This window comes from Medicago sativa, chromosome 2, assembly GCF_051527215.1.
Source record: "Medicago sativa cultivar Bolivia chromosome 2, Bolivia_mono, whole genome shotgun sequence".
In the NCBI taxonomy this organism is placed as follows: domain Eukaryota; kingdom Viridiplantae; phylum Streptophyta; class Magnoliopsida; order Fabales; family Fabaceae; genus Medicago; species Medicago sativa.
The window spans coordinates 82692984-82720497 of NC_140750.1; the positions used below are offsets into that span (position 1 = coordinate 82692984).

The 27514-nt window shown below is 34.1% G+C and overlaps 2 protein-coding genes and 1 long non-coding RNA gene across 3 annotated transcripts; 2 read left to right on the forward strand and 1 right to left on the reverse strand.

Moving 5' to 3' along the window:
- The first annotated feature begins 3628 nt into the window (after positions 1 to 3628).
- Positions 3629 to 8053, forward strand: LOC146951555 (transcription factor bHLH25-like). The gene is made up of 5 exons (XM_085747562.1): positions 3629 to 3815; positions 3938 to 4156; positions 5573 to 5941; positions 6029 to 6129; positions 7880 to 8053. Exons 1-4 carry the CDS (start codon positions 3780 to 3782, stop codon positions 6107 to 6109), a joined length of 705 nt encoding a protein of 234 aa, XP_085603688.1. The 5' UTR covers positions 3629 to 3779; the 3' UTR covers positions 6110 to 6129; positions 7880 to 8053.
- Positions 8054 to 21097: 13044 nt separating this feature from the next.
- LOC146951556 (uncharacterized) lies at positions 21098 to 22202 on the reverse strand. The gene is made up of 2 exons (XR_015025511.1): positions 21888 to 22202; positions 21098 to 21784 (listed from the first exon to the last, which is right to left on the reverse strand). It is a non-coding gene; the product is annotated as an uncharacterized LOC146951556 (long non-coding RNA).
- Positions 22203 to 23228: 1026 nt separating this feature from the next.
- On the forward strand, positions 23229 to 27102 carry LOC146951557 (transcription factor bHLH25-like). Its single transcript, XM_085747575.1, has 4 exons — positions 23229 to 23370; positions 23537 to 23998; positions 25728 to 26081; positions 26858 to 27102. Exons 1-4 carry the CDS (start codon positions 23335 to 23337, stop codon positions 26933 to 26935), a joined length of 930 nt encoding a protein of 309 aa, XP_085603701.1. The 5' UTR covers positions 23229 to 23334; the 3' UTR covers positions 26936 to 27102.
- Positions 27103 to 27514: the final 412 nt, after the last annotated feature.

Below are 27514 nucleotides of genomic sequence, written 5' to 3' on the forward strand. Positions count from 1 at the left end.
GTTTTCTGCGGTTCTTTGATTTAGCTCCGTTCCGATTCGCGTTCCCGTTCACTTCGTTCTACTTCTCTGTTCTGTAATTCGACTTGAACCGGCGTGCCTTGAATTCGGTTTCGTCCCTTCTTTCTCTCGATCTGATTCACCGTTTCGAACGTTCTTCAAATCCGAGTTCAAGAACCACAAATCAGTCTACCTCGCAGGGATCCGTTTCAGCTTTGCTTGTTGTTGCTTGATTGAAAACACGAAACGGCTGCTTGATTCATTTTCCGGCGTTACGGCGATGATTGAGGTGAAACCATTGGTGAATTCGATTCCTGAATGATGAAAAATGATAGATGAATCAGCTGCGATTGTTGAAATTGAAGGTGGAATCGGTTATGGATGAGGATTGTAGAGGTTGGAGGATGTTGTGGCAGTGGTTATGGAGAATTGTAGTGATTTGTGGTGGTTTTGGTGGTGGTGGGTGGTTGTTAGGGATGAAGGAGGAGGTGGTTAGAGTTTGTTAGGGTGGAGATAGAGGATGAGAAAGTTTGTTAGAGGTGGTGATGGAGGTGGTTAGGGATGAAAGTGGGAGGGAAAATTGAGGGAAAAGTTTTGTGATTTTTTTTGTGAAAATGATTGGAAAAGAATTAGTGTGTTGACCTTGACCCATGGGTTTGACCTTTATAGGTGATGAAAGGGATGCTTGCCCAATGATATGATGCCATGTGGCACTTGGACCCTAACCAACTTTGACCTGCAAAGTAACAAACTACAAAGGACCAAAATGCAAATAACAAGACTTTGAGGACTAAAATGCAATTAAAACTAAAATTGATTAAAAGAGTAAATTGAAAATTAACGTAAAGTGAAACTAAAAATAGAATCGACCAAAGGACTAAAATGAACTAATTACGCAAATGAGGTACTTCAAAGTAACCTCTCTCTGTCAAAATTTCATGAGAAATGACCAAAATGAACTTAGGGACTAAACTGACTCAAAATGACTTCAAATGTGATTTTTGAAATGGATTTTAACATGAGATTGAAACAAGGACTTACACCAACCAATTGAAAGGACTCAAACAATTTTCAAGGACTAAAATGAGTTTGAATGCAGGAAATGACTAAAATACCCTTTTTCATGAATTTTACAAATATCATTGAAATAAGATGCAGAGAAAGATGCAATTGATCAGAGACACATCAAGTGACTTGAAGTGCAAGAAAAGAAGAATTGAGCTAGTATTTTTAGGTCCAAAATTAGGGTATAACAATGAGCAATGTTGTATCTCTAGAAAAATAACATCAAGAATTCTTCAAGAATAAAGAGCAGCCAATCACAATGCATTATTCGCCACAATTCAAGGAGGTGTGGCTGAAAAATAAAAAGTGAAACTTGCCAGCTGTGTCTTGAAAAATTTTTGATGCTATTTTTTTTTAGAGAAATAGCATTTTCCTTCGGTCATATAAATCTGCATATAACTTCATCATTCCTTCCGAGGTTGAGAAGCAGTATTTGTAAAATACCATTCACATCTCTCAAGCAAAAAAAAAAAAAAAAGTCAATAAGGCTTGGTATTCCAATTTCCAGAATTTGCATCAATCAGCATATTAGCATTGGAATTACTCGTGGGGTAAATGCTTGGAGTTGAAATAAATGGAATATGATATCATTTCTAAGCCATATGATGTTTCAAATTGAAATCAAAGAACCATCACCAATACTCTTATGGTATTCTTCCTTCAATAAAGTTCGATTTGTCCAAATGGTATGCCACATATAACTAGAATTAATGACGATAGAAACCAAATCATGAGGGTTGGTTAACAAATACCAACCTTGTTTTTCCAACATTACCAAGTTGAAATTGTGGATGCCCCGAAAGTTCATTCCTCCTCATCAGGGAAGGCCGTCCCTACGAATCTGAAGACTCGGCTTTGTAAGTGAAAAGAGGTCCGTAATAAAATAAAAATGCATTTTTTTAAAAGACAATGCTATTTAATTTTTTTAAAAGATAAATACAAGGTGTCGTATATATGTACACCCAAAGATGAAAATCACTACCGTATACATGAGGAACCTCAAACCACTATCCCAAAAAAACACCCATCTAACATCAAAAGCAAGATGACCCAATTCTAATAGGCCTAAAACAAGACAACAGAAAAGAAAAGTGGAAACCTGGGAGTAGTGGAGTAGTACTTAGTAGTACTACTGGGCTATATTTTTTTTTAGGCCCATACCTTGGGGAGGCCCAGCTCCATTGAGCGGTTTGCACACCCCAAGGTCCGGCCTTGCTCCTCATCCCTTCCCCATTGTAAATTTTTTGCACCTCATCCACTTGATACTTTTCTACTTTTTTGTCTTCTTTTCGCTAGACCAGAGAGAGGACAGACATCAAGGGGAAGCAAAGACATCCCAATTAGGTTGGCACTCCGATGAGCCCCCATCCTATGCTGCCAAACTCAAATATTGTTAAAAAAAAGGAAAAATAAATACAAGAGGGGGGACTAGACCAAAACCCTCAAAGAAAAAGAAAATGAAAATGAAAAAGAAAGCGGAAACATAAAGAAGACAACCGCCTAAGGAAACCTATTATGAGGTAAACCACAACGGTCCAAGTAAAACTCCGCCTGAAGGTCAGGAGGGAAAACCGACAACCACACCGCACCATAGACCGAGTGACCCATATTAGCAAAGTAATCATTGATTAGACGAAGATGGCTCACCCCTAGAGCGGGTTCTGTACAACGACTTACCAATATTAATTTTCTTTAGGTGCTGCTTGTGTTTCTTGGTTAAAATCGGCGTGAATGACATTTCAGCTGACTTTGCATCATATTCACAACCATTTTGCACCCCACCAAAAATAATTAAGCATCCTCTCAACCTCATCCACTTGACACCTTTTGTACATTATGAACTTAACCAACTGATATCTTGCTCATACGACTTAATTGAAGGAAATAATTCAATGTTGTGGCTAGTTGCCCATTGGTTTATTAATAGGAGTAGGTTGTCTGAATTGAAAAATAAAATTTGTGGAAATAATGTGCAGATCTTAACCATTGATATTCATATTACCAGTGGTTAATATCTACCATTAATATTGACCGTTTATAATACAGAGATCAATAGTCAAAAATCTCTACATTATTCCCTCATTTTTTTCCCCTTCCAATTGAGACAATATTCATTCCTCTTATTGACACCGGCTATCATGTTCTCCACATCTTTATTTCCGAGGGAGTAAATATTTGTCAAAGTTTATTTGCATTATCTCCTGATATAAGTGGTCACATGGTACTTTTGACTTAGTCAATACTATAATAGTTATCTTGACCCAACAAGCCTATAGCATCCACTAAATCCATCTAAACTTCATAAGTGGTCATATGTTTCAGTTTTTTTTTTTTTTCACAAATCAATTATGCTTCAGTTATTTGTGATACATACAGTACAGGTGGGTAAATATTTGCACTTCAACCCAATAGTTAATATATTACCTTTTTTTTTGCAAAGCATTATCTGACAATTTATTTATTTTTTAGTGTAAATAAGAGGGGAATCTATGAGGAAAAAAAAATAAAATTGTTTGTACTATTTCACACATCATCAATGATAATAATAATGAAAACAAACGTACCCCATAAACACCTTTTTGCTTCCCATTGTGTCTTCCAGCTTCACGATCCCTCTCCTTCACACACAATTATTTTTTTATTTTTATGATAATTCTATCACCATAGAATCACCCGATAAATACAGATACCCTCCTTTTACTTTATCTATACCTAACATGGAGAATTGGTGGGAGAATTGGTTCTCTAATATGGTAATTAATTAACTAGCCATTTTATAAAAATAATTTCATTGTCAAGTTAATATCAATTTTGTCAAAGTATATGTATATGTTATGATAATATTTCTATTTCCCTCTGTCAAAAAAATCTATAGGATATGAAGGGTAGTGATAACTCCTTCAATCAGAAGCATCCAACAATAATAGGACATTGTTCTAATTCAGTGCCTAATAATGCTGCTACACATGGAAAGAATAAGAGGGTGAGAAGCTCATGGGAGATACAAGGTCACATAATGTCAGAGAGAAAAAGGAGACAAGAAATGGCAGAGAGATTCATAGCACTTTCGGCTATGATACCCGGCTTGAAGAAGGTCAGTTCCTGCAATTCTTCTTCAATATATGCAACATTCTGTTTTTTGTAGATCAAAGCATGGAAATACTAAATATGGATTAAACATGAGGTTTATTATATTAACTTTTTATAATGGATAGGTTTCTTTGTTCTATGCTCTCTCCGTTTCAAAATGAGTGTCGCTTTAGTCAATTGCATACGGATTAAGGAATGAAATAAAGTAGTCAAATGTCATAGCAATTTTACTAAAATAACCTTACTTTAAAAGAACAAGACAAACTTAAAGTTGTATTGAAAATTGTGTGAGAGAGAAAAGTTTGAGTATTTATTGAGGGTAAAGTTGGAAGAAAAAAATTAAAATTGTATTGGAAATGTAAAGTGACATTCATTTTGAAACAATTTTTTTTAAGTGACACTCATTTTGAAACGGAGGAGTACTATTTTAGTGGATATGCTTTTTTTTACAATATTTAATGGATATATGCTTAACAATGTAAAAATACTTTACCAAGTAATTCAATTATATTGTATTTAGTAGTGATACATGGACCCCACTATTTAAACATCTTACAAAATTTAATCAAAAAAAAAAAATCTTACAAAATGTGATTAATTCAATTGAATACAAGATTAATTCAGTTCATGGCAAAAATTGTGGTTAATTCAATTTCAAGAATTAAACATGAATTTCAATGTGAACTATTTAATCAACTAAATTAATCACATTTTTGCATGTGAGTAACCATGTATCTCAACTAAATTAATCAATTTCGAGATGAAGCAAGGCCCAAAATACATTGATAAGCCAAAAAGGAACAAAGAAAATCTATTTTTAGTATAGTCATTAGAGGCAACTGAGACCACCAAGCTCCAAGCATAAGAACTCAAACTTAAATCCAAACTTAACAAGCTTAATTATCAGCACGTTAATTTCCTCCTCTGTAAATGTGAGTAACAAAGAAGGACATAAAATAAATTAACACAGGTGATTTCACATGGTGATTTCTAAATTATGAAATATAATTTATATAAAATTAAATAATAAATTAACACAGGTGCAACAACAATTGAGATATTTATTGTCATGCAATGCTTTTTCACTCTAAGTTTTTTTTAAAAAAGAATAAATTGAAACATTTAATTACTAACTAAAGTTAAATATAGTGATTTTGCATTTGTTTAATTTGAGAGAAATTGTCAATAAAAGAATATTTTTCTCTTGCATTTGTTTCAAATAAAGAGTGAGAATAAAAGGGAACGTATGATAGAAGAATGATGAAGATATTCAAGTATTTTTGTTGATAAGGTTTAGTAAATGTACATTATGACATGTGACTTATGAGGTGAGATAATTTTTACACTCTTAAGTTTTAGGTGAGATTCTTTATTGTGAGATTGATATATAACAATGTCATTAAATATTTTACTTGTATAGATAGACAAGGTTTCTGTACTTGGTGAAGCTATTAATTACGTGAAACAACTTAAAGAACGCATATCAATGCTGGAGCAACAATGTTATGAGAGGAATAAAAAAAGTAGCAAGTCCATAATCTCTATTAAAAAATTTCAATCTCATCCACGTAATGATAATTTGGATTCCAATCATGTGCTCCTCCCTGAAGTAGAGGCCATTGGCATAGAATCAGAGAAGGAACTAGTACTTATTAAAATCAACTGTGAGAAACATGAAGGCATTTTGTTCAAACTATTGTCAATGCTGGAAAATATGCACCTCTATGTTTCCACCAGTAGTGTGCTTCCATTTGGAAAAAATACCCTCAACATTACCATCATTGCTAAGGTAATGTTTTTATGTTTCAATTATGAATACTTGTTTGAAATTTTGAAGCATTGATAAAATGTTAATTACATGGATTTTATGTGGCAGATGGGTGAGGAATACAGGATAACAATAGAAGAATTGATGACAAAGTTGAAACAGGATGTTTTGAAGTTATATGACATGTAAAATGTGATCCATGCTAGTGTATCTAATATTATCAAGGAAACAAAATGAATGAAATGAAATGTTTATTCTCATTATTGACTGAACTATTACAACACTCTTATATATATATAGAGTTTGGTAACAGACTTAACTAACAAAGAAGAAGCTTATTAAAAGTACCAAAAAGCCCCTAACAATTACTTGGGTTGCAAGCTATCTACATTCTTCTGTTCATTCTCTTCTATGTTTAATATCCCCCCACAAGTTGGAGGTTGGTAAATGTTGAGCAACCCCAACTTGGATAAAAGGAGATTAAAGGGTTGAGGAAGCAGTGATTTAGTGAAGAAATCTGCTAGCTGATCTTTGGAAGAAATGGGCAGTAGTTTGAACAAGCCAGCTTGCAACTTTTCCTTGACTATGTGGCAATCAATCTCCAGATGTTTGGTGCGTTCATGGAAGACAGGATTGGCTGCAATGTAGATAGCACTCTGATTATCACAATAGAGCACAGGTGGCTTGATGCATGTGACCTCCAAATCTCTGAGCAGATAGGTAAGCCACTGCAGTTCACATGAAGCAGATGCAAGTGCTCTGTATTCAGCTTCTGAAGATGACCTGGAAACAGTGAGTTGTTTCTTGGTTCTCCATGAAACAAGAGAATTACCAAGGAAGAAACAATGGCCAGATATGGACCTTCTAGTGTCTCTGCAGCCAGCCCAGTCAGCATCAGTGTATCCTTTGAGTTGAAGAGATGAACTTCTGGGAAAGAATAAACCTTTACCAGGGCATCCTTTAAGGTATCTTAAAACTCTCATAGCTGCATTATGATGAGTTTGAGTAGGGTTACTAAGGAATTGGCTAAGTTGCTGAGTAATATATGTGATATCAGGTCTTGTTGTATTGAGATACAACAATCTGCCAATTAATCTTCTATAAGCTGAAATGTCAGGAAATGAAGGTGCAGAATCATTATAGAGCTTAATAGAAGGGTCAGAAGGAGTGGAAAGTGGTTTAGACCCAAGTAAACCTGAATCTTCTAAGAGATCAAGGCAATATTTTCTTTGATATAAAGATATGCCAGAGTTTGAATGTGCAACCTCCAGGCCCAAAAAATATTTCAGTTGGCCAATGTCTTTGATTTTAAAAGCATCATGAAGAACACTTTTAATCAAAGTAAACTCAGAAAGAGTGTTACCAGCCAAGATCACATCATCAACATAAACCAGTAATATAGTGAAAGAGGAATTGGTGCACATAGTATGGAGAATTCGTATCTGGTTGATGAGCAATTGGTGCTTGACGAGGAGGCATGATGAAGAAGAAGCAAGAAATGCGAATCAGAGAAAACAGAGTATGACCGTAAGAAAACGAAGAAGAACGATCAAAGAGAAAAAACAAAGAACGAAGAATCTCAAAGTGAAATTGAGACAAAATCGAGAAGAAACGAAGAAGAATCAAGAAGATTCTGTAAAAGAATCAACGAAAAACGAAGAAGATGAAAAGCTTGAGTTTGAGCATCAATGGCGGAAGCTTGTAACTGAATCGTAACAAACTCCTCTCAAGAAGAGAGAGAGTAAATCTGATACCATATTATCAAGGAAACAAAATGAATGAAATGAAATGTTTATTCTCATTATTGACTGAACTATTACAACACTCTTATATATAGAGAGTTTGGTAACAGACTTAACTAACAAAGAAGAAGCTTATTAAAAGTACCAAAAAGCCCCTAACAATTACTTGGGCTGCAAGCTATCTACATTCTTCTGTTCATTCTCTTCTATGTTTAAGATCTAACAAGTTATAGTTCTTAAGAGTTGGAGTTGTAGGGTATGAATGTGAACAGAAAGGAAAACATATAATAAGTAACGTTGCGATGTTGCGACTTGACTGCTTTCATGTTATGTTATCTAGTTTATATTCGATCTTTCGAATATCGAATAAATCATCAATTTATTTCCTAAATTATCATTTTCCCTTTAATTTAGTCACAAAATCAATAGTATATATATAAAGTAAAGTTTTTTATGCCACATGTCACTTCCACATTCATTCTCAATATTTTTATTATTTTTTCTATTTTATTTAACATAAATATCTCAACAAACTTTTGATCTTATGCACTCAGTATTTTTTATCTCAACAAACTACACATCAATCAATCAATAGTATATATATATAAAGTAAAGTTTTTTATGCCACATGTCACTTCCACATTCATTCTCAATATTTTTATTATTTTATCTATTTTTAAAAACCAATATTTTATTTAACAAAAATCGGGTTTTCAGGCTACTTGATCGGATTGCTCAGAAACATCCCCAGAAAATCAGAAAAAATTCAAGGACCATGATAGAAGGGACTTCTTACGGGACTCCGCCCCTCAAAATCCAAAATTCCATCGTTTAGACCCATTTTTCATTTTTATTAATTTTTCATATTCTCAGAAAAATCCGAAAAAATTTCCATTAGTTTTATTTGATTTTTAGAATTTTTTGGTACTATTTTTTATATTTTTATGATTTTATTTGTCAGGTTTTTAGCATTTTTTCACTTAGTTTTTTGTTGTTTTTAAAAGGAAAACTCAAAACTATTGAAATGTGAGAGAGTCTGATGGCTGATTATACATAAGAATTGTCCGTATTATAAAATCCGAAATAGTAAACATGAATCCAAATTTTAAAATCCGGAATGCACAAGGGCATTTTTAGAAATTTTACAGGGCGCGGGAGAAGGCAATAGGGTGGGAAAGTAATAGTCCATGTTTAAAGGACCCAAAACTATTACCACTTGGACTAATTCATTATTGATTTTGTTACACTTTTTATTCTTGCATTGGACATTCATCTCATCATTTATATTTAATTTTAATTTTTTTTTTGAAATATTTATATTTATTTTTATGATATTATTATAATTGTAAATTTAAATAAATTCAATCTAATATACTGACACGTGTATTCGTGCATACAAACTTATAAAACTTATTTAATATCTAACCCGGGCAACGCCGGGTCTCTAAACTAGTATATAGATATAATAAGCAATCATTTAAGAATATGAAAATTCATCAATTTAATCTCCGAGATCTTAACAACTAAAACTAAATTGATGAATTTTATATAACTTAAGAACTAAATTCAAATGATAGTGATAGTGTAGGACGGAAATCGATGGTTTATTGTTTAAGAATCTATTAGGTTGAGTTGATTCAAGAAGATTCCTCTTATACAGATTTGAGTAAGCTCACGGATATAATCCTATCATAAACAATTTTATTGGTAGAGTTATAAAATCCACACACACAAACAAAAAGATAGTCTATGACAACGCTTCATTAGATAGGCATTGTTATATTATCTTCTTTGACAATGTGTTTCTAAGAGTACTTATTTACTTTACGCGCTAGTAGAGCCTATTCTTTTGCAACATTTACAATGCATATAGCAAAAAATGTTGTCAATGGGTGACTTTGACAATGTTGATCAAAGCTAAAAAGCATTGTCAAGGGAGCTTAACAACACTTTTTTCACATGAAAAAGTTTTATCATAAGATACAATAACACATTAATACCAACGCTTTTAAGCGTTGTTAAGTAGGTTAACATCATCGACAACTTGTTTTTCAAGGGGGCAGTCATTACTGGTGGACTGGCTTGCCAGTAAGACGACAACTAATTTTTTTTTTATTTGTATTCTTTCAGGCTATTACTTGCGACCCGTCCTCCAATAATAACCTACAAATTTGTCTTCTTCATAATGGTGGCTTAGACCGCTAGTAAATTAAAATTGCCTTGGCTTCTAAAATTAGTGAGGGTTTAGACCGTTAATAATGTCATCATTTTGCCATTTTTTTTTTCATTTTCGAAGGGTTTTCCTTACTTTGAGGGTTTAGTCCGCTTGTAATAACTGAGAGTCTAAAATCTGCCAAGAATGCTTTTCTAGGTGGTCTATAATTCTTGAATTTCTTGTGGTGCCAAGTTTGGATTGCTCGATATATTCCATGCTTACCTTGTGGGCAAAGGCTACGGTAGGCGATGTAACACCCCGTTTTCCCAACTTGAAAATTTCATTTAAATCAGAGTATTTAATTCATAACGGAATGTCACATACTACTTAAAAATCTTAAAAACAGATAATAATAATTATCTCTCAAAATTCAACATCAAAAAAAATCTACAATCTTGCAGCGGAAAATAGTTCAACATATTAAAAGTCTTGGCACGCAGGCCTCATCAAAATCTCATAGTTTCAGTTCAACATTTATTCATAAAAAGTTCATAAGGACACGTAAGGAATAGTAGTAAAGCAAGTCCCCATCCCGTTACGTATCAGAGCACCTAGACACAATGTGAGGAGTCCACTCACGAACGCCTCTAGTCTTTATTACCTGCACATTACCCACGGTCGAGGCAACATATACGCAGAAGGGGTGAGATTTCATAATCAATACATTAAGCATATAATCCAATAAAATGCATTTAACAACTTAAACATTAATAACATATCCACAATTAACACTCAACATATTTTTCATTTCATAACAAATACAATCATCAAATACCATTACTAAATATCATCACAAATCATAATCAACTTAACACTTAGCTCGACAACATAACTCATCTTGACAATGCAACTTTACCAACTCAACAACGACTTAACAACACAACTCATCTTGACAATGCAACTCTATCAACTCAACAACAACTTAACAACACAACTCATCTTGACAATGCAACTCTATCAACTCAACAACAACTTAACAACTTAGACCATCATGAAACTTCTTGATATGCAAATGCATGTGGTACCAATCAACAACAAAATGAGCATAATAGGCTCTTCAACGTGTGAGCACAAAGGCTGCCGGGCCTAAAGCCCCCAACTTTAATGAGCACAAAGGCTGCCGGGCCTAAAGCCCCCAACTTTAATGAGCATGCAATGAACTCAACTTCCAACAACTTAGACAACAACGTGAACAACTCATACGACTCATAATCATGGACAACTTCTTAAATTCCAACAACATAGACCGACTCATGCAACCTCAAGACACTAACAGTCAATAGCAGGGAACAGCAGCAAGATACATCATTTAATAACGCTTGAATGCGTCAACATCATCTAATGAATGAATTACATCATCATAAGTATCATAAAGCATCATTATAACATTCATGCAACAACAATTCTAATCTCAGTCACCTGAACAGACTTCTGGAGCTTATGAAAGCATCCTAAACAGCTCTCTTACTTACTTCTAAGGTCAACTCAAGTCTATACGTGCGAAAGGATCGCATCGGGACAATTTTGGGCAACTAACAGCCTAACTCGCAGTGGCGAGTAACTTTGCTCGCAAGTTGGGTTACACTATGGCAAGGAACTACTCCTATAACCCTTAATTAAATCCCTCTCATTAAGCTTATTGATTTGGGGCCTTACTGTACATCTTAGGAACCCTTTAGAGGCATAAAAATGGGTCAAATATAGTTTAAGTCAACACTGCATCGTGGCACGTTGAGGTACCATCGTGGCACGTTTGGACAGCCTAAAAATGGTTTCGATTCTGGAAAAATCGTGGCACGTTGGGCTTCCATCGTGGCACGTTCATAGTTCGACAGAAAACTTCAGATTTTCTACCTTTCACGTTTTCGGCCGTAAAACTCAAACCTTTAATCCGTTTTCGATGCCGTTTTCGCCTACGCACTCCTGACACTAAGCTCTATCATATTCTACAGAAAAATTCAAGTTTAAACCACTCAAAACTCGTTTTCCAAAACCTCACAACCCTAATTCTTAACTCACCGACATCTCATCTAATCACATAGTTTTAGCTTCAAAATTACTTCTGATAATCATTATGGGGATTATCTAAGGTCTAATTACAGTCTCTTCATCAATCTAACAATTTTTCATCAATTAATCCTCAAACTCCCTCAAACCCTAATTCATCAATTCTCACAAAACTCAACCTAATCATGCTAAATCATTCTACAGAATTATAACCTTAATAATATTGAAAATTAGTCTCACCCTTACCTGATTATAGCAGAATCGCAGCTCTCTCTCCCTCTTGATCTCCTCTTCTGACTTTTTCTCCCTTTTCCCAAAAGCGTTTCACGTAAAAACGTCTCCCACTTATGTTTGTCTTATTTATTTACCCTTATTGCTCATCTCACCTATAAACTTACTATTTCCACCTCACAGCCCAACTTCTAATATTTTTATTTTATTTCTCATATCTTATTTTATTTAATAATAAAATAAATCACACCAACATAACAACTTCACAACATCATATACTCCACATAATTTATTCATAAATCATATAAACTACTCAACCTCACGAATCATATAATTCACACATCTTAGTCATATAAATTACTTAAATCATAAATCATATAAGCATATATTTATAAATATATTCTAAACTTCATCGAATTAATTAAATAATTAAGACGGGCGTTATAACTCTCCCCAACTTATAGAATTTTCGTCCTCGAAAATTTACCTCAAGCAAACAACTCTGGATAAGACTCTACCATCTTACTCTCTAGCTCCCATGTCAAGCTTTCACCAGTTGCTCCACTCCAAACAACTCTCACTAGAGGTATCTCCTTGCCCCTCAACGTCTTCACCTTGCGATCACCAATTCTCAAAGGTAAGGTCTCCACCGTAAGGTTGTCTCTAACTTGCACATCATCATTCTGAATCACATGGGACGGGTCTGGGACATACTCCCTCAACTGCGACACATGAAACACATCATGCAAATTTGATAGATGCGGTGGTAAGCCAACTCTATAAGCCACCGTGCCAATTCTCTCAGATATCTGATAAGGACCAATAAACTTCGGAGTCAACTTCTTGGACTTCAATGCACGACCAACACCGGTCATCGGAGTAACTCTCAAGAACACGTGCTCTCCTTCTTGAAACTTAAGGTGTTTCCTACGCTTATCATGGTAACTCTTTTGTCGACTCTGCGACGCTTTCATCTTTTCTTGAATCATTTTCACTTTCTCAGTAGTCTGCTGAACAATTTCTGGTCCTAAAACCACACTTTCACCTGTTTCAAACGAACACAACGGAGTCCTACACTTCCGACCATACAAGGCCTCGAAAGGTGCCATCCCAATACTTGAATGATGACTGTTATTATATGTGAACTCTATCAACGGGAGATGACTATCCTAAGTTCCACCTTGCCCAAGTACACAAACTCTCAACAAGTCTTCGAGTGACTGAATTGTTCTTTCCGACTGACCATCTGTTTGAGGATGATAAGCCGAACTCAATCTCAACTTAGAGCCTAAAGCCTCTTGCAAACTCTTCCAAAATCTAGAAGTAAATCTTGGATCTCTATCTGACACGATGCTTGAAGGAACACCATGCAATTTCACTATGTCTCGAATATAAATATCTGCCAACTGAGCCACAGGAAAAGGAAAACTAATATTAATCGGGAGGAAGTGTTCCGACTTCGTCAATCTATCCACAATCACCCAAATAGCATCATTTCCCTTAGGAGTATTCGGCAAACTCGTCACAAAATCCATGGATATACTATCCCATTTCCATTCTGGTACATCTAACGGTGTCATCAATCCAGCAGGCTTCTGATGCTCCACCTCCGACTTCTGACAAATTAAACAAGAATACACAAATTGTGCTACATCACGTTTCAATCCAGACCACCAAAACAACTTCTTTAAATCATGATACATCTTTGTAGCTCTCGGATGGATACTCAAGCTACTCCTATGACTCTCTTCAAGAATCATCTTCTTTATCTCATCATTGTCTGGAATACAAATCCTACCTCGAAACCTCAACACACTCTGACCATCGACCTTAAAGTCACCATCTTCAGTTTGATTACTAGCAGCCAACAAGTCCACAAACTTAACATCAGCTTTCTGCGCATCTTTAATATCTTTTAAGAAATCATTATCAATTTTCAGCATTCCTAACTTAACACTCCAAGGCGACATTTCACAAACTAAGCTCATATTTCTAAACTGTTCAAGCAATTCAAATTCCTTCACCATCATAGCAGACATATGTAAACTCTTCCTACTTAGGGCATCTGCAACCACATTAGCTTTACCCGGATGGTAATTCAAACTAAAATCATAATCTTTCAACAATTCGAGCCACCTTCGTTGTCGCATATTCAATTCTTTCTGATCAAACAAGTACTTCAAACTCTTGTGATCACTAAACACCTCAAATCTCAAATCATACAAGTAATGTCTCCAAATCTTAAGCACGAATACAACTGCAGCTAATTCCAGATCATGAGTAGGATAATTTCGTTTATGTAATCTCAACTGTCTTGATGCATAAGCAACCACCTTACCATCTTGCATAAGCACACCGCCTAAACCCAACTTGGACGCATCACAATACACCACAAAAGGTTCATCGGACTTCGGCAAAATTAAGATTGGAGCCGTCGTCAAACGCTTCTTCAATTCGTTAAAACTGTTCTCACAATGAACATCCCACACAAAGGTCTTACCTTTACAAGTCAATTGCGTTAACGAAAGTGCCAACTTAGAAAATCCTTCAATAAATCTTCGGTAGTAACCTGCTAAACCCAAAAAGCTTCTAATCTCTGTGACTGACTTAGGAGTCTCCTATTGTGATACTGCATCAACTTTAGACGGATCAACTGTAATACCACTACCAGAAATAACATGGCCAAGAGAACTTACTTCATTCAACCAGGATTCACACTTAGACAATTTGGCATACAACTTCTTCTCTTTCAGCACTTGCAAGACAATCTTCAAATGCTCAGCATGTTCTTCTTCCGTCTTATATTCATAATGTCCATATCGCGTTCTAAACGCCGTCTTCTGCATATCTTCATCTTTCACTTTAATCTGGTGGTAACCCGATCTCAAGTCAATCTTGCTAAACGCACGTGCACCCACTTACAACCTATCAATTACTGCTTGATTCTCCATGGACAAAGACGCCATCAATGAAACATCAAGATTTCGTCACGTTCTAACTGCTTCAGCTAATTAGTAGTCAAAAACTCTGCTCCACTTTCTTCCTCGACAGCAGAAAAAAATACGCCGACTTACTAAAACAATTAATATGGACATGGTTGTACTCCAACCAGTCCATACAAAGGGTTACACAACAAACAACATCAAACATGACAACTCAAATACAGTACAAAACTGTAATACGACACAACATGACTCTACTACTTGGCCGAATGGACCGACCTGCTCTGATACCAATTGTAACACCCCGTTTTCCCAACTTGAAAATTTCATTTAAATCAGAGTATTTAATTCATAACGGAATGTCACATACTACTTAAAAATCTTAAAAACAGATAATAATAATTATCTCTCAAAATTCAACATCAAAAAAAATCTACAATCTTGCAGCGGAAAATAGTTCAACATATTAAAAGTCTTGGCACGCAGGCCTCATCAAAATCTCATAGTTTCAGTTCAACATTTATTCATAAAAAGTTCATAAGGACACGTAAGGAATAGTAGTAAAGCAAGTCCCCATCCCGTTACGTATCAGAGCACCTAGACACAATGTGAGGAGTCCACTCACGAACGCCTCTAGTCTTTATTACCTGCACATTACCCACGGTCGAGGCAACATATACGCAGAAGGGGTGAGATTTCATAATCAATACATTAAGCATATAATCCAATAAAATGCATTTAACAACTTAAACATTAATAACATATCCACAATTAACACTCAACATATTTTTCATTTCATAACAAATACAATCATCAAATACCATTACTAAATATCATCACAAATCATAATCAACTTAACACTTAGCTCGACAACACAACTCATCTTGACAATGCAACTTTACCAACTCAACAACGACTTAACAACACAACTCATCTTGACAATGCAACTCTATCAACTCAACAACAACTTAACAACACAACTCATCTTGACAATGCAACTCTATCAACTCAACAACAACTTAACAACTTAGACCATCATGAAACTTCTTGATATGCAAATGCATGTGGTACCAATCAACAACAAAATGAGCATAATAGGCTCTTCAACGTGTGAGCACAAAGGCTGCCGGGCCTAAAGCCCCCAACTTTAATGAGCACAAAGGCTGCCGGGCCTAAAGCCCCCAACTTTAATGAGCATGCAATGAACTCAACTTCCAACAACTTAGACAACAACGTGAACAACTCATACGACTCATAATCATGGACAACTTCTTAAATTCAAACAACATAGACCGACTCATGCAACCTCAAGACACTAACAGTCAATAGCAGGGAACAACAGCAAGATACATCATTTAATAACGCTTGAATGCTTTAACATCATCTAATGAATGAATTACATCATCATAAGTATCATAAAGCATCATTATAACATTCATGCAACAACAATTCTAATCTCAGTCACCTGAACAGACTTCTGGAGCTTATGAAAGCATCCTAAACAGCTCTCTTACTTACTTCTAAGGTCAACTCAAGTCTATACGTGCGAAAGGATCGCATCGGGACAATTTTGGGCAACTAACAGCCTAACTCGCAGTGGCGAGTAACTTTGCTCGCAAGTTGGGTTACACTATGGCAAGGAACTACTCCTATAACCCTTAATTAAATCCCTCTCATTAAGCTTATTGATTTGGGGCCTTACTGTACATCTTAGGAACCCTTTAGAGGCATAAAAATGGGTCAAATATAGTTTAAGTCAACACTGCATCGTGGCACGTTGAGGTACCATCGTGGCACGTTTGGACAGCCTAAAAATGGTTTCGATTCTGGAAAAATCGTGGCACGTTGGGCTTCCATCGTGGCACGTTCATAGTTCGACAGACAACTTCAGATTTTCTACCTTTCACGTTTTCGGCCGTAAAACTCAAACCGTTAATCCGTTTTCGATGCCGTTTTCGCCTACGCACTCCTGACACTAAGCTCTATCATATTCTATAGAAAAATTCAAGTTTAAACCACTCAAAATTCGTTTTCCAAAACCTCACAACCCTAATTCTTAACTCACCGACATCTCATCTAATCACATAGTTTTAGCTTCAAAATTACTTCTGATAATCATTATGGGGATTATCTAAGGTCTAATTACAGTCTCTTCATCAATCTAACAACTTTTCATCAATTAATCCTCAAACTCCCTCAAACCCTAATTCATCAATTCTCACAAAACTCAACCTAATCATGCTAAATCATTCTACAGAATTATAACCTTAATAATATTGAAAATTAGTCTCACCCTTACCTGATTATAGCAGAATCGCAGCTCTCTCTCCCTCTTGATCTCCTCTTCTGACTTTTTCTCCCTTTTCCCAAAAGCGTTTCACGTAAAAACGTCTCCCACTTATGTTTGTCTTATTTATTTACCCTTATTGCTCATCTCACCTATAAACTTACTATTTCCACCTCACAGCCCAACTTCTAATATTTTTATTTTATTTCTCATATCTTATTTTATTTAATAATAAAATAAATCACACCAACATAACAACTTCACAACATCATATACTCCACATAATTTATTCATAAATCATATAAACTACTCAACCTCACGAATCATATAATTCACACATCTTAGTCATATAAATTACTTAAATCATAAATCATATAAGCATATATTTATAAATATATTCTAAACTTCATCGAATTAATTAAATAATTAAGACGGGCGTTACAGGCGACCTCTTTAGGTCTCCTACCGTAAGAGACTTGACTTGTTTTTTTGTTTTTTTGCAAAATAGATGTTAACCATTGGATAGTGAAGTTCCATGATTCTTAACTTACACCATCAACACTGAATAATTTTTGTCTTATTTTCACTTTCCCATTCTCTCTCCTCTCTATGGAATCATTCTTTCTCATACCCAACAACAACAACTGCAGCAACCATAACAACACTCAAATCTTCATCTCCTTCCCCATCACAATATAAATCCAATTGCTCCTTTTGTACTTGCATGTTGCTTGCTCCTCATGATTATATTTCACTTAAATAACTCGAGATTGCTTCTCAAACTTCATGAACACAGATCTGCTGCTATATTTAATTTCAATTCGCAGGAAAAATACTTCAATTTCAACTTCGGATGTCCCCAAAGGGAATTATTGAACGATCAAAACAAAACAAAGCCAAATTGGTATTATTGAAAGATGAATTTGAATTCCAATTTGATTAACATTTTAAAAGGAATAATCAAAAAATTGATTAAATCTGCATTTTTTTTTTTTTTTTATCTTTGATGGATATGAAAGTTTGAATATTTTATTTATTGGGCATGTTTGAAATATTTTCTATCAGTAGATATAATAAACATTTGAGTACCATTCTTTTCCTAATTTATTCTAGATCTGAGTATTACTTTTTCGAGAGACACGTGAACAATTAAGAGTAGAATGATGAAGAAAAAAATGGATGTTTACATGGTTAGAAAATCTGGATCAAATCTAGTGTTCATATTATAAGGAACAAAGAAATAGTGTAATTGGCAAAGGGGGAACAAACAGAGAGGGATATCAGAGAGGGATATCAGAGAAAGGTGAAAGCTGGTGAGAGTTGAGTGGGAAGAAGACAAATGAAAAGATAATCAAGTGTATTTGATCTATGGTGTGTTTAACCAATCTAAGGGTTAGGAAAGGTCAGAATGTCAAAAAAAAAAAAACAAGAGGTCATGCACGGTAGGAGACCTATAAAGGTCTCCCACCCTAGACGCCGCCTACCTTGTGGGGGTAATACATTCAACTTTACACACAGAGTTGTTGAGTTGGCAATCGAGTCACGCATAACTGATGAGTGGACAACTAGTTATCAATTTTTTTTAACTTCCTTATTGCTAGTTTTGCACTTGTTGATATGGATAGTAGAAACTAATTGATTGTCTAATTCATTGTTGAAGAAAAGAATTGTTTTGGCAATATTGGTCCGTATAGGTTATGTTATTTTCTTCTTGATTTCTCTCTGGTTTCAAGTTGGTTGTATTTATGTTGGCATAAATGGATGCATGTGCCGGATTTTTCAGTCTCAAACTTTGTGAGGATTCCAACCTGATAAAAGTAGTATGATAATCAATCAAGTGAGAAATGGGGTAGCAAGCAATTATAATGTCTTTTACTCTTACAAAAAAAAAAAAGTGATGCGATGACTAGTGTTGTCTCACCCTTAAAGGTATATAAGAAAAACGTGGGAAGGAAAGGAAACAGTGAGAGCAACCAATAATAGGACAATTTGTTAAAAAAGTAAGATTTTTTCACACCAAACAAACCCAATATTTTTTTCGTATCACCATTTTGTTAACAATCGATAACTTTTTTTTTTTTTTCAAGTATAGAAATTTACCTTTTTTTTAAGGAAGAAATTCACCTTCTAATTATTGGAGTGTCTAAGATTTGAACTCCGACCCTACCTGTATTCAGAGACGGAACCAGGAATTACACGCCCAAGACCAAGTCTAAAAAAATGTAATTTAGTAAAGAAAAAATATATATTTTGAAGCACTCGTGCATTTGGTACATTCAGGTCATTGAATCAAAATCAGAGGGTTTAAAAATTAAGTTTAATATTTTTTATTTTAAAATAAATTTAAAACTGTATTAAAATCCGGAACATATCATCTTAATCAAACGAATGTGGATGTGCCAAATACGTAAATGCGATAAAAAATTTAATGCTGAGAATCTGATTTCATTCCTTTTATTAGAGATAATTTTTTTCAAGACATTATCAAATACTAATATAGAGAGATGTCTATATATTAGTTTTTTTTTTAGTAACCCAAAAAAAATACTAATATATAGACATCCCTCTCGATTGGGACTCATACTCTGATTCATGACATGCTTATCTCTCTAAATGGAAGAAATTGAGAGACTAAAAAATGGAGAGGATCTTGACCCCATTATGAATACTACGGACAGACCTACGAGTTATCATAATTCGATGTAAAATTGGCATACCAAAATTCCTCAAGTTTATGGTCTCAATACATTTTAATTACCTCTATTTTACTAATTAAATCTCTAATAATTTTTGTATTATAAGTCCCAAAAGACGTATAGAAAAGTACGTGAAATATCATATCAACTTTTATACATTTTTTCACTCTATTACCAGTTCTGGAAATGAAGCATTGTTTAAACGTGACCATGTTGAATGTCCTTTCCAAATTGAAAAGCTTCGTTCACATGTTTTGCTCAGGAGACTTTACTCGTGGCCTCTGAGCTGGTAAGATATGCGTCCTTTTCTGTTTAGGGACCAAATCAATCGTCTTTTTCTCTTCAGCTTTCACACTTTCTCTTTTTGGTTCTCTAAATTCTTTGTTTCATTCACATAATAATAATCATTTTATTACATTCAACTGTAGTCTGTTAACATTAATTACTGTACATTCCAATCATACTGGATCATAGTATTAATTTAAGGGTTAAATCTGTTTTTGATCCCTATAAATATGTCAACTTTTCGTTTTAGTCCCTCTAAAATTTTCCTTTAACTTTTAGTCACTATAAAATTTTCAATCACTACTTTTGGTCCCTATTTTTAATTTAATTTTTGTATTTTTTAATGAAATTGTGCAGAAATGTGTCAAATATTCTAAAAAAATTTCCTAAAAAAAATTAGAATTTTTTAACAAAACACAAATTAAATATGAATTTTTAACCATAAACAATATAAAAATTCATATTAAATTCATGTTTTATTAAAAAAATTTGAATTTTTTTTGGAGTGATTCTTATAATATTTTAAATTTTTCTGGAAAATTTTATTAAATAATATGAATTCTACATATGAATTTACTTTAAAAGAGGGACCAAAAGTGAAAATTGAAAATTTTATAGGGACTAAAAGTTGAAGGAAAATTTTAGAGGGACTAAAACGAAAAGTTGACATATTTATAGGGATCAAAAACATATTTAACCCTTAATTTAAATATGGGTAAAATATGTTTTTCGTCCCTGTAATTATAGGTCATTTGAATTTTCGTCCCTGAGCTTACTAATCCTCCCATCTTGTCCCTGTAATTATTAATCATTTGAGTTTTGGTCCTAAACACATTTGATTACTGATGTGGCATATAATTAGATATGTGGCAGTGATGTGGCACACGCTGACTGGATTAGGACAGAGATGACTTAGCAAAAACTACCAAAAAGTACCCTTTTGCCCTTATTGAGACTGCAAAATGACCATAATACCCTTGTTTTCTTCTTCTTCATTCTCTCTGCACCAATTTCTCTTCCAGTTCTCTCCCGTCCCTCTCTATCAGCTCGTCTTCTCCAAGACCTAGATTCAATCTCTCTTCTTCTTCCTCCATAAACGGCCAAAAAAATTCGGTCAACCTTCACTCGATCTTCTTCATTTCTACTTCGTCATGTTACCGCTTCCGCAGCAAAGCTTACGCCGTTTTCCTGTTACCGCAGCAAAGCTAAGCTTCCGACGATGCTCACCGGTCAGACGCTAACCGTCGCGACATCATCCTCAGATCGTGTCTTCAATTTCGTCGTTGGACCCACCACCCTTCCTCAAAACGTCCTCCTCAAAGACCAATCAGAGCTCTACAACTGGCGTGGATCCGGTATGAGCGAGAATTCATGGTGTTGAGTTTAAAAAGTATCCAACACCCAGTGATCAAAATGGGCTTTTGGTAGCTGATATGTCTTCAAATTTTTGTTCCTTTCACTTTGGAGAAAATGTCCAGAAATTTATTAATTCAATAAATAACCAGCAAAATTGATCTAAATCATGAAAATTACATAGAAAAATTAGGGTGAGGAAGAGGAACCTGAAGAGGTGGATTGGATTGGATGAAGATTGGAGATTGAGATTGAAGATGAAAGAGAAAGGAAGGTGGTGGTGGGATGCAAGCGGAGGCGGAGGTGGAATGGAGTATGGAGAAAGCGGTTATGGAGAGAAGAAGAGGATGAAGCTGAGGTTGAATTTGATGGTAATGAAAAGAAAAGAAAAAGCAGTTTGCAACTTTTTTTTTGATAAAAGCAGTTTGCAACTTAGATAGTATGATAGGAATTGGGAAATGGAATATGATGTGATAATCTATTCTATTCTATTTCAGGTTTTTTAAACAAGAAAAAAAATCCTTAGGAAGGAAGAAGAAGAAAAAATGTCGAGAAAGAAGAAGGAAGAAGAGAGGAAGAAAGAAGTGTAAAGAAAGGGGCATTATTGTCTTTTCGCAGTTCGCAGGTTTCATTAAGGGCAAAAATGGAATTTCATGTCTGCCACATCATCACCCCCTCACTAATCATGTGCCACGTCGCTAATTAAATGTGTTTAGGACCAAAACTCAAATGATTAATAATTACAGGGACAAGATGGGAGGATTAGTAAGCTCAGGGACGAAAATTCAAATGGTCTATAATTACAGGGACGAAAAACATATTTTACCCTTTAAATATGCATTCCATTGGATACTTGTGGGTGTACAGTGTTGTTCGAAATGTCACCCACTCCAAATTACTAGTACTAATCAAGTGAGAATTATTATTACTATAGTAACTCCGACTTGCGTTACTAGTAATAATTAAATTATTTTTTCTCATTCAGATAAACCTCTAGGAACCCTCACTAACTTGAACGTTGGAGTCGTTGCATGTATGTCATCCCCTTTTGTGGATGGTCGCCACTCGCCAGCCTACACTACATTCGAGTAACTCCAACTGTTGTCTTTAGCTTCACTTAGCTTAGGATCACAAACATGATTTTCTTCACTTTCACTTCTCTTTTTCTTACACTATGATACAAAAGAAAAAAATATATTTATTTCTTTGTTCTTTCTCGCTTGTTTCTTTGTTCTAAACATATTCTTTTCCATAGCCTAACAAAATTCTAGAAGTCTCTACATCTACATGATGGTATGATGCCATATAAGATTCCTACCAATACCATGTCTCATCTCAATCGGACCTCAAGTCACCTGACCCACATTGTATAATGCTATACCGGCCACATATTGGGCCGACCAATTGTTTGGCAATACGGTCCACAATTACAATAATTGTTTTTTTTTTTTTGACAAATTATTATTACAATAATTGTTGTAAAATTAAATAAAAATGTCCATTATGATACATTGCATTTATATATATCAGTCGAAAGTAATTAATGTTGGATCGTATTTCACGATTCTTTGTCTGTTCTTTCTTCTCCCTTATCCCCCTTAGCTTCATTCATCCAGTGAAGTCGACACATCACAGAACAAAACACATTTTCTTCTCATGGAGCAATCATGGGAAAATTGGCCTCTTCATTCGGTAATAACACTAGCTACACATATCATTATTTCTCATAAGTTATACTATTTGTTTTTTTTTATAAACCGTAAATCATTATGATCAACAAAAAAAAATGTTATGTATCATTTATATTTTCTCATAAACCCTGATTTAATTTTTGAATTAACTGTTATTATTACAATAGGAAGTGGTTGATGTAGAGAATATGCAAGGGCAATATTGTCATCAAACAAGTATTGATGATGAAGAAGAGTTCTTGAGAGACATAATTCTTCAGCAACCTGTTACATATTCTGGAAGCAGTTTATCATCTTCTAGTGAGATGGACGGCTCAGATAGCTCAGGGAAAAAGCTTCATCCTTCATCAACACCGTCCACTCCAAGGACATTCATTCTCTCCTTTGATAAATCTACCATAATACCAGCTACTACTACACCAGAATCAGAACAAGAAGTACCAAGAACAAAGAGTAGAAGTAGTAATAAGAGGAGTTTGGAAACAAAAGCAAAAGCTAGTAACCAAAGTGGAAAGAAGAGTAGAAGTGGTTCTCAGTGTTTGGATCACATTATGGCAGAGAGAAAAAGGAGACTAGAACTATCACAGAAGTTCATTGCACTTTCAGCTACTATTCCTGGCTTGAAGAAGGTAATAATTAAATTAAACTTGTCATTTTCATTTAATATTTACTTGCATATATGTGCTATTTTTTGTAGAGACATATATATATGTGCTATTTGTTTTTATCAAATAACCTAGAAATTGGAAATTCACTTGGGATAAATAAGCAGATTCTGGAGTTCAAACTTCACTCTCTGACTATCGTAATGTCTCTGTCAACTGAGATATTCTACTATAACCAAAATTGTATTTGTGTTATTATTATTTACAATAATGTTATGTTCACAACATTTTTTCCTCATGCTTCCATTATACACACCATGTAAAAGGACATTTTAGTAATTTTCATCTCATGTGAAAGATAGTGTTTGATGGGGTGATAAGGATCACATGACCACATATCACATTTGTGTGTCATGGTAGAAGATGTGTGTGCCATCTATGATGGTCAACATATAACCACTCGTTTGTTTATGCTAACTATATTTTTAGATCTGTGACAATTGTTGATTTCACTATTTTATTATTACATTGTATCATTCTGCTTCACTTTGATTCAACAGAGATACTGTTATAATTTTGCGAGAAACTATTTTCTTATTAAGATGATAAGATAATAAAATTATCAAGATCAAGTTTGTATAGTTGAAATTAAATATTCGTATAATTTATTATGAACTCAGAGTTTGGCAGTATAATACTGAAAAAACAGTTACGAAGATGAAGCACGGATACAGGCACGGACACTGAACATGCGACACCATTAATAATTAAGAAAATCACATAATTCAATATAATTATACATAATTTAGTATAACTATGTGTTGGTCTCGTGTCGGTGTTGGATATGATACGTGTCCAACATCAGAACACGCATAACTGAGAAGTATCTGTCCTTCATAGATACTGAGAACAAAAAGTCTTCGCATTGATACTCACACTTGTGATGAGCAGCGAGCGGTGCTGCCAATGACACGGGATCTTGACATTTCCAAGATATAACTCATCATAACAGAACAAATCCATATTCAAATCCAATTCAAGAGAATCCAAATCTTATAGTGATAGAGAGTCAATTTGATACTAAATACTCTATATTATTACAAGTGGCTCGAGTAAGTTTCACGTAGTTGTAAGAATAATTTTGTTTTTTTGAAGGAGTAAGAATAAATTTGTTAAAAAATATACTGCCATCCATGCCATACGTAGTGAAAAAAAAAAAGTTGAGTTAATAAAAATTGATGTTCTGTCGGATTACCCTTTTTTAATGTATAATAAATAAAAATATGTATAAATGTGAAATTTAAAAGTTTAAGTAAATCGTAATATTTACTAGAAATAGTAAATCTCTATTCTCTACTGTTTACTAAAAATAAATAAAGGATGGATTTGTAAAAAAAACTCACAGATAAAAATTAAGACAACAAAACAAACAATGGTGCCAAGATGAGAAGTAAAACAACATCAAACTTGGATGAAATTGTAAACAAGTTCACAAAACAAAATTAAAACGACAAAACAAACAATATCGTATCAAGATGACAAAAAAAAATGTTACAAAAACATGATGATAAGAAAAAACAATATATTTACTTTTGGCTATATGTGATATTGACTTCTTTTCTTTTGGGACTAATTTTCTGATAATAAATTTTCTTTAAAAAAAAAAAAAAGAACTAATTTTATGATCCTCAACTACTACTATAAGTATCATTAATTTAACATATTGAATGATTCTGCATAAATTAATTAATAGATGGACAAGACCTCTATACTTGGTGAAGCAATCAATTATGTGAAACTACTTCAAGAACGTGTGAAGGAGTTAGAGGAACGGAACAAGAGGAACATAGAATCAACAATAATCCACAAAAGTGATTTGTGTACAAATGACACAAATTCTGATCAGGATTGTTGTAAACCATCATCACTCCCTGATGTTAAAGCAAGAGTATTGGAAAATGAAGTACTCATTGAGATCCACTGTGAGAAGGAAAATGGCATTGAGATCAAAATATTGAACTTGCTTGAAAATGTTCATCTTATTGTCACTGCCAGCAGTGTATTTCCTTTTGGGAATTCAACTCTTGGCTTCACTATTGTTGCTCAGGTACGTAGGCATTGCATTTTGCAAGACTTTCATGAGACAAGTTTATGATTCTATAAGCTTTTAAATAAACCATCCCATCTAATTATTAAATATCATTCTCTTTCTAATTGAACTGGTGTACTCAATTCTTTAAAAGTTTATACAATGTATTTCTCAATATAAAACTTCTTAGCATGACCCTAAATATATTTATCGTTAAAATGATCTATAACAAAATTTTGTCATTTTAAAGACAAGTAGTGGTGTAAAATCGTGAAGATTCTTGAGACATTTTAGTGTTATTCTTTTAAAAATACCTCATTTAAAAATTTGTTTTAGACCTAGAAATGTGTTGGGCCTACTATGATTTAGAGTACTTTTTTTACATAATGATTAAGAAAAATTGCTCTATCTATCCCTCAAGTTGCTCAACTCCTAAAAATAAGTTGATCATGAGTCACGTTCGAGTAAAAAAAAAAAATTGATCGAGTCATAACTTCCGATTGATTTATGCGACCGGAGTTATTGTCTGATACATCCGAAGAAATTTTAAACAACTTGAGAGACGGATAGAGCAATTGCCATGACTTAGAGTACTTGAAAACTAACAAACAGGCTAATAGTATTACAACTGAGGGCCCTTGGAGCGTACGATGATAAATAGCATTTATTAAAGTATGTTTTCAACAAGGCTGGTGGAAAAATTAAGAGCCATGAAATATGACATGACATGATTGTAAGGTAAAATTTATTACAAATTGTTTTGCATTGCAATAACCTAACATGATGACTTGCAGATGGGTGACGGGTACAATATGAAGGTGAATGATCTGGTGAAAACCCTACAGCAAGTGCTTTTGAATATGAGGAGTTGAGGACCAGCAATATCGATCCGTACTAGTGTATCAAGCAGGCTTTTTTTGTGTTTTTTTATGTAACAAATCAAGAAAGTTGTGAATGAACTTGAACACCATCTAAAATAATCGAGAAAAACTTGTATAAGTTTTGTAAGAGAAAGGACTTATATATCAGTATTACAAAATAATCGTTATAGAAATAGTTATTAGATATATAAACCTACGCAACTTTTTTATGTAAAAATTTGAAATGTGGGATTCAGTTTAAAGGAAAGTAAAATATATTTAAAATTTTGACATTTGTTTTCAGTTTAGGAATAGGTTTCAGAACATAAATATTCAATTATGATTATGTTTCGTTCCATCCTCAAATATGCAACATGTTTCGAGGTATTGTCTCCTTTGGATCATTAAGTAAACTATCGCGGTTGTGTCCTTTATAAAAGATGTTTCGTTGAGTTCATATGAATGTGTGTTATATATAAATTATCCTTGATCTTGATTCCTAAGCAATGTTGGACTTTAATGTTGTATATAAGAATACCGTCAAAAAACATAATAGTAGTCGAATGAAATAGTAAGATATAGTACTTTCAT

What these genes read in the sequence shown, in the direction of transcription:
- LOC146951557 (XM_085747575.1), top strand. Translation starts at nt 23,335, where the DNA reads ATGGAGCAATCATGGGAAAATTGGCCTCTTCATTCG. An exon ending in CTATTCCTGGCTTGAAGAAG is followed by an intron (nt 23,999 to 25,727) that starts GTAATAATTAAA and finishes ATTAATTAATAG; the next exon opens with ATGGACAAGACCTCTATACT. An exon ending in GCTTCACTATTGTTGCTCAG is followed by an intron (nt 26,082 to 26,857) that starts GTACGTAGGCAT and finishes GATGACTTGCAG; the next exon opens with ATGGGTGACGGGTACAATAT.
- LOC146951555 (XM_085747562.1), top strand. Translation starts at nt 3,780, where the DNA reads ATGGAGAATTGGTGGGAGAATTGGTTCTCTAATATG. An exon ending in AGAATTGGTTCTCTAATATG is followed by an intron (nt 3,816 to 3,937) that starts GTAATTAATTAA and finishes AAAAATCTATAG; the next exon opens with GATATGAAGGGTAGTGATAA. An exon ending in TGATACCCGGCTTGAAGAAG is followed by an intron (nt 4,157 to 5,572) that starts GTCAGTTCCTGC and finishes TTACTTGTATAG; the next exon opens with ATAGACAAGGTTTCTGTACT.